Source organism: Nicotiana sylvestris, chromosome 8, assembly GCF_000393655.2.
Source record: "Nicotiana sylvestris chromosome 8, ASM39365v2, whole genome shotgun sequence".
NCBI classification, from domain to species: domain Eukaryota; kingdom Viridiplantae; phylum Streptophyta; class Magnoliopsida; order Solanales; family Solanaceae; genus Nicotiana; species Nicotiana sylvestris.
The window spans coordinates 139,328,815-139,337,193 of record NC_091064.1 but is presented as its reverse complement, the minus strand read 5'-3'; the positions used below and the strand labels follow the sequence as shown (position 1 = coordinate 139,337,193).

General features: G+C 42.6%; 1 protein-coding gene across 1 annotated transcript; it reads left to right on the top strand.

Moving 5' to 3' along the window:
* The first annotated feature begins 592 nt into the window (after positions 1 to 592).
* On the top strand, positions 593 to 2,625 carry LOC138875746 (uncharacterized). The gene is made up of 3 exons (XM_070154609.1): positions 593 to 1,588; positions 2,024 to 2,274; positions 2,445 to 2,625. Exons 1-3 carry the CDS (start codon positions 593 to 595, stop codon positions 2,623 to 2,625), a joined length of 1,428 nt encoding a protein of 475 aa, XP_070010710.1.
* Positions 2,626 to 8,379: the final 5,754 nt, after the last annotated feature.

The window sequence follows — 8,379 nt, the reverse complement described above, 5'->3', positions numbered from 1 at the left end:
CCAAAGAAAAATCGTGAGTTTTGTAAAGGGGAGGTTAGTTCGTGTCCCCGCCTGCTTGGCTTTGATCTAGTGCCACTGTATGTATCATTGGGGTAACGTTGCTAAACAAACAATTTTCGTCAATAAACATGCATGGCTTAGTAAAAACATGACACAAGTACATAATTAAAATAGTTTTTAGATGAACCGACGACTGTGACGTGGTTCAAGACATTGCAACCTCTCTTGCTATGAAAGTTTGATGGTCCTCCTCAAAATTCTATCCTAGTTTAATGGGTTGATGTTTCTGACTGCTGCTTGCAGTGATTGGCTGAAATCAACTTTGGAATTTTGAGGGTCCTCCTCAAAATTCTTCTCTAGTTTCCAATTGCGGGGGAAATGAAAATTTTACTGAATTGTGGGATGAGGGGTCATATTCAGAGACATTGTCGTGCATCCCACCAGGGAGCGGGTAGGGGCATAGCTCAGTCATCCAGCCAGGCAGCTGCTATATCTTCATCCCCCTCCCCAGCTCGAGGTACCCCAGCACCCGCGGGTGTGGTGCAGCTAGGGTGGTGTGCAGAGTTCAGGAGGATCCAACTGATTTTATGCTATGAGTGGTCGCCAGACTACAGAGGCTTCTCCAGATGTTGTTACAGGTGTTCTGACTGTCCGATCTCATGATGTGTATGCACTTATTGACCTTGGTTCCACCTTGTCCTATGTTACCCCTTTTGTTGCTATGGGATTTGGGATAGAGCCGGATCATCTCCATAAGCCTTTTTTGGTGTCTACCCCAGTTAGTGAGTCTATTACAGCTGCTCGAGTTTATAGAGGATGTGTTGTTATGGTATGGGGTAGAGATACCACGACTGATCTTATTGAGTTAAGGATGGTCGACTTTGATGTAATAATGGGAATGGATTGGCTTTATTCATGCTTTGCCAAACTTGATCGTCCAACTAGAACCATTATGCTTGAATTTCCTAATGAGCCCGTTATTGAATGGAAGGGAGATAATGTAGTGCCTAGAGGTCGGTTTATTTCCTACCTTAAGGCCGCGAAGATGATCAAGAAGGGGTGTATCTATCATCTAGTTCGGGTCACAGACACCAATGCGGAGGCACTTAGCTTTGAGTTTGTACCAGTTGTGAATGAATTTCCGGACGTCTTTCCAGATGAACTCCCTAGGATTCCACCGGACAGGGAAATTGATTTTGGGATCGATATGATACCAGGCACGCAACCTATATCAATTCTACCTTACAGAATGGAACCGGTAGAACTGAAAGAGCTAAAGGAACAATTGAAGGATTTGCTAGAGAAGGGTTTCATCCGGCCGAGTGTGTCACCATGGGGTGCACCGGTCTTGTTTGTAAGAAAGAAACATGGATCGCTGCGTATGTGTATTGACTACCGGCAACTCAACAAGGTCACAATCAAAAGAAAATATCCTTTGCCAAGAATAGATGACTTGTTTGATCAATTGCAAGGTGCTACATGTTTCTCAAAGATTGACTTGCGGTCCGAGTACCATAAATTGAAGATAAGGGAGCAGGATATTCCAAAAATAGCCTTCAGAACTCAGTATGGGCACTTTGAATTTATGGTAATGTCTTTTGGGCTAACAAATGCCCCGACAGCTTTCATGGATCTTATGAATCGAGTCTTCAAGCCCTTTCTAGACTCCTTTGTGATAGTGTTTATTGATGATATCCTTGTGTATTCCTGAAGTCGGGAGGACCATGCTGCCCATCTCAGGGCAGTTTTGTAGACTCTTCAACAACATCAATTGTATGCAAAATTTTCGAAATGTGAATTCTGGCTTGAATCTGTTGCGTTCTTGGGCCATGTCATTTCCAGGGAAGGAATTCTGGTTGATCCTCAAAAGATTGCAGTAGTGAAGAATTGGCCTAGACCTACCACTCCAACTAAAATTCGCAGTTTCTTAGGCTTGGCTGGGTACTACATGGGGTTTGTGGAGGGGTTTTCTACTCTTGCCTCTCCATTGACTAAATTGACGTAGAAAATAGTTAAATTCCAGTGGTCCAATGCTTGTGAAAAGAGTTTCCAAGAACTGAAGTCAAGATTGACAACAACACCGGTGTTAGCGCTGCCAGAGGGTACAAAGGAGTTTGTAGTGTATTGCGATGCTTCGAGAGTCGGGCTTCAGTGTGTGTTAATGCAACACGACAAGGTTTTAGCCTATGCTTCTAGGCAACTCAAGAATCATGAGAAGAACTATCCAACCCATGACTTAGAGCTGACAATTGTGGTGTTTGCGCTAAAGATTTGGTGACATTATTTGTATGGGGTCCATGTGGATGTATTTACGGATCATAAGAGCCTTCAATAGATTTTCAAGCAGAAAAAGTTGAATCTGAGGCAAAGAAGATGGCTAGAGTTACTCAAGGACTATGGCATTGATATTCTCTATCACCCAGGAAAGGTTAATGTTGTGGCAGGTACACTTATCGAAAATCCATGGGAAGTTTAGCTCATTTGGAGGCCCATCAGAGGCCATTGGCCAGGGAGGTTCACCAGTTGGCTAGTTTGGGAGTTCGCCTTGCGAACTCTAATGAAGGAGGGGTAATAGTGCAAAATAGGGCTGAATCATCGCTTGTGGCAGAGGTGAAAGAGAAATAATTTGTGGATCCTTTGTTACCACAACTGAATGAGGGGATTCTCAAACACAAAACCATAACCTTTTCTTTTGGCATGAATGATGGTACCCTACGGTACCAAGACCGCCTATGTGTTCCTGATATCGACGGTCTTCGGGAAAGGATCATGGAAGAAGCTCACACTTCCAGGTATTCCGTGCACCCAGGTTCCACGAAAATGTATCATGATCTCAAGGAAATTTATTGGTGGAATAACATTAAGATAGATGTGGCGGACTTTGTGGCAAAATGTCCGAATTGTCAGCAAGTAAAGGCCGAACACCAAAGGCCCAGTAGATTGGCTCAAGGCATAGAAATTCCAATGTGGAAATGGGAGATGATCAACATGGACTTTGTGGTAGGGTTACCACGCACTCCGCGCAAGTTCGACTCAATTTGGGTGATTGTTGATCGACAAAGTCAGCGCACTTCCTACCAGTCAAATCTACCGATACAGCGGAACGATATGCTCAGTTGTATATCAAAGAAATAGTCAGGTTACATGGCACTCCAGTCTCAATCATTTCAGATCGAGGGGCTCAGTTCACAGCCAACTTTTGGAAGAGGTATCAGCAAGGTTTGGGTACGCAGGTAAATCTTAGTACAACTTTTCATCCACAAACCGATGGTCAAGCAGAGGGGACTATTCAGACGCTTGAAGACATGTTGCGCGCTTGTACTCTTGATTTCAAGGGTAGTTGGGATGACCATTTTCCACTCATAGAATTTTCTTACAACAACAGCTTCCACACTAGTATCCAGATGGCACCATTCGAAGCACTGTATGGTAGGAGATGTAGGTCACCAATTGGGTGGTTCGAGGTTGGAGAAGCGGAATGATAGGGCCAGACCTCGTGCATCAGGCCATGGAGAAAGTCAAGATTATTAAGAAGAGATTGAAAACTGCTCAGAGTCGCCAAAAATCCTATTCGGATGTGCGTCGTAGAGATTTAGAATTCAAAGAAGATGATTGGGTATTTCTGAAGGCTTCCCCTATGAAGTGCATCATGCGATTTGGAAAGAAGGGAAAATTGAGTCCGAGGTATGTCGGACCATACAGAATCATTCAGAGGATTGGTCAGGTGGCATACAAGCTCGAGCTACCACCCGAAATGTCATTAGTACACCCGGTCTTTCATGTGTCCATGTCGAGGAAGGTAGTGGGAGATCCGTACACTATTATGCCAGTTGAAACTATGGAGGTAAATGAAGAACTGCCATATGAAGAAGTTCCAATTGCCATTCTTGATAGGCAGGTTCGAAATTGAGAAATAAGGAAATTGCATCCGTGAAAGTATTATGGCGGAACCAGCAAGTTGAGAAAGCCACTTGGGAAGCCGGGGATGAAATGAAAAGGAAGTATCCACATTTGTTTGAATAGTCATGTAATAGCTTTTATGCATTTAGCTCCTATGAACTCTTAACTTTAGACTTGATCTATGTAAAACTGTCCCCTTTTTGGTAAAATGTTGCCTATGCGGCCATGGTTGATGATTGTACAAGTTATGTTATATTTATGAAATATGGTTATGCTGTTAGGATATGTTCTGGGGCTCTCTGACAGGTGGATAAGGCCTAGATACAAAGGAAACTCTGGCAAAATTTTCGGAAATTCAGGAAGTTGACCAAATTTGGAGACTAATAGTATGTAAGCAGTAGGTTGCATAGAGATCGCTGATAAGCGAACCTTGATCCTCATTCGAGGACGAATGATCTTAAGTGGGGGAGGATGTGAGGCCCCATGAAAAATTTCTACCCTAAACCCAAAAGCTCGTAGTGACAATTAGGATCATGTGTTAGAGATGCGTAAAATTCTTCGAGGCGAGCTTGCGAGCCGCGGTTCGGACCTTTTTGGAATGATCTATGCTATAAAAAGTCAAGAAATAATGTTTTTCAGAAAATACGATTCTACGGTCGATAATGCGGTTGCATATCAGGTATGCGGACCGCATAATCGCCGCAAAGTGAGTCAGTGTGTTGGTAAAATTTGAGGTTAAATATGCGGTCCATTATGCGATCGCATAACCGATATGCGGACCACATAGTCGTCGCATAATTTCCTTGGGATTTTGTAAGGAGCAATTCTGCGGTGCATTATGCAACCGCATAACGAGTATGCGGACCGCATTTTTGCTGCATACACAAATAGAATGTTCAGATTTAGGAAACACTTTTGCGGTCCATTATGCAGGCCAAATTTCCACTTTTGCGATCGCAGAGCTGACTCGGGGCTCCAATTTTCTTAATTTTAAACCCGACCCCTTATCGATATATTCGGTGTTATAGCTTATTTTGAGCATATTTCTTGATGCTTTTAGAGAGAGAGAGAGGGTCCTAGAGAGGGAAGTGCTTCCCATCAAGTTACTCCATGAAACCTTGCCAACTCTTTGAAGATAATCAAGTGAGGGCACCTAAATCTTCATCCCAAGAGGTAAGATTTCATTACCTCAACTCATGTTCCTATGCTTAGCAATAAGGGATCACTAGTGAAGTAATTCATGGGTATAAGAATAAATTTCTTGCATGCATATCACACCATAGAATATTGGGAGGTAGTGAACTAAAAAGAAAGGAAGAGGGGTATAAAATGATAGAAATTTCTCTCAAAAGGGCCTAAGATTACAATGCACCTTTAGTGTTTGATAGTATGCTCAAAACAAGCTAGAATCTCAATCTCGTCTCTAATTCTTAGTTTAATTTGTAATTCTTACACAATAGATCGAAGTTCTAAAAGTTCCGAAATTTTGTAAGGAATAAGGAAAGCTTTATTGAGGTATGTATGGCTAAAACCCCGTCTTTTAGAAATTGAGCTTCACCGTTGGTTGTGTGAGTACGGTAAGATTAAATTGAATTGTTGTATTGATTGATATTTCACTTGACTTGGTGTTGCAACCTTATATGCATGGAGACTGTGTCTCAAATTGATCAACGTGCTATTCTTGATAATTTGAAAAGGTGCAAGGACTATGAATCATGTATCGAAATGCTTAGACCTTAGATTGAAATTGAAGTGCGTTGTTGTGCCATTTACATGAAGTTCATCTACGCCTACAACCTTATTTGCTCTTGTGTGCCATACTCTCTTGAATTACAAACCTAATGTTGAAAATGGGAATATTGTGAAACGTGAATTATGGAATGTGAAAATTGTGGCCCCAAGTGCCAGTAAACTAATACATGTGTAACCAAAGATTGGAGTGGGATGAATAATGGAAAATGGTAACACCTCGGTAAGGCGGCCTAGCCTATCGGGCTGTGATCAGACGCCATGACATATACACATGGCGGTTGTGCATTGATGATTGAAACTTGAAAGTGTGAATAGAATATTGGTAATGTCTCCGGGAGATGGCCTAGCCGATCGGGTCTAGATCGTACTCCGCTCAAGATAGCGGTGGTAATGTGAACGATGTGGAACAGTATGAAATGCCCAACTAAAGGCTATGGAAACATGATGTGAAGGTTGTGTAATTCTTTCATGTTGATAATGTTGTGATCGTTTAAAGCTTTGGAGTGATACCTGTGATTTCCTTATTTGTGTATGAAAGTTCTTTCTAATTTGATGGTGTTTAGTTATACATACTAGTACTATTCTATGGCACTAACGTCCCTTTTATCGGGGGCGCTACATTTTTAAATGAATGTAGGTGGCTCCATAGCGGATAGTGCCGATCGTGTGTAGCAGAGCATCCTTTTCTCAAAATCTTGGTGAGCCCCTTCCTCCTTCAAGGGGTCATGTGGTACACCTTTGTTATAGACATCCATTTTGAGGTATAGCCGGGGCCTTGTTGCCGGCGTTGTTATCACTGTCTTTTGTATCCTTAGAGGCTCTATAGACGTTTGTGTGGGTTATGTATGGGTATTGGATAGGTCAATGAACCATGTTGTAACCTTGTACTCTTGCTTTCTTTTAAACTATAATTGTATGGAGTCTTGGACACTTAACTACGATTTAATGTTGTGATATAAAATGAACTAAAATGTTGAATGTACTATTTTTCCTTGTCTAAATAAATGAAAACATGGTTTCCATATTCATATTGAGTTGGATGGGTAGTGTTTGATGAGGCTTGCTCAGTTGGGTTCACTCGATTAAGCGCCGGTCGCGCCTCCCGAGGTTGGGGCGTGACACTGCATCTGAATTGATCGGCTTTGGCCAGACTTCTCCGTCCATTTCTGCAAGTGTGAGGGCTTCTCCTGTTAGAACCCGTTGAACCATGTACGATCCTTTCCAGTTGGGAGAGAACTTCCCTTTGGCTTCATCTTGATGCAGGAAAATTTTCTTTAACACCAACTGCCCCAGTGTGAACTGTCTCGGCTTGACTCTTTTGTTGAAGGCTCTGGACATCCTGTTCTGATAAAGCTGACCATGGCAAACTACATTCATTCTCTTTCCATCTATAAGAGCTAGCTGCTCGTAATGATTCTTTACCCATTCTGCATCGTCTAGCTCTGCTTCCTGTATGATTCTTAATGAAGGAGTTTCCACCTCGACGGGAATGACAACTTTTGTACCATAAACCAGCATATAGGGGGTCGCCCTGGTTGATGTGCGGACTGTGGTGCGATACACCAACAGAGGAAATGATAACTTTTCATGCCACTGCTTATGCTTCTATATCATTTTCCTTTGTATCTTCTTGATATTCTTGTTGGCAGCCTCTACAGCTCCATTCATCTGCGGCCTATAGGCTGTGGAATTCTTGTGTCTGATTTTGAAGGTTTCACACATAGCTTTCATTAAGCCACTGTTGAGGATTGAGCCATTATCAATGATGATTGACTCTAGAATTACGAATCGACAAACAATGCGGTCACAGACAAAGTCTGCCAGGACTTTCTTAGTTACTGCTCTGTAAGATGCCGCTTCGACCCATTTGGTGAAATAGTCAATCGCTACCAGGATGAACCTGTGCCCATTGGAAGTAGCAGGCTCGATTTGTCCAATAACGTCCATTCCCTAGGCGGTGAACGACCATGGCGAGCTTGTGGAATAAGCTCATTCGGAGGTACCTTTATCATGTATGCATGTATCTGGCAGCGATGGCATTTCCGGACATTCTGGATGCAGTTCGTCTCCATAGTCATCCAAAAGTAACCAGCTCGGAGTATCTTCTTTGCTAAGACAAAGCCATTCATATGTGGACCGCAGGTCCTAGCGTGAATTTCCTCTAGTATCTTGGATGCTTCCTTTGCGTTGAGTTCTTAGAGTTCTTAGAGTTTCAAATAGGAGAGTATCTTAGAGTTCTTGGTTGCCCACTCTTCTCGGACCTGATGTATAAGCAAGTCTAAATCTCCAATCACTAGCAATTCTTGAATGTTCATGTCGATGGCCATCTTGAGCCCTAAGATGCAAGCTTCGTATTCGGCCATGTTATTGGTGCACGGGAATCTGAGTTTGGCAGACACCGGGTAATGCTGACCGGTTGCCGATACTAGGACTGCTCCTATGCCAACTCCTTTGAAATTTGCTGCTCTATTGAAAAACATTCTCCAACCATCATAGGATTATACAATATCTTCTCCTATGAACGATACTTCTTCGTAGGGAAAGTACGTTTTCAAGGGTTCGTACTCTCCGTCCACGGGATTTTCAACAAGGTGATCTACTAGTGCATGTCCCTTGATTGCCTTCTGAGTCACGTAGACAATGTCAAATTCACTTAATAGGATTTACCACTTGGCTAGCTTGCCAGTGGGAATGGGCTTCTGAAAGATGTACTTTAAAGGATCCATC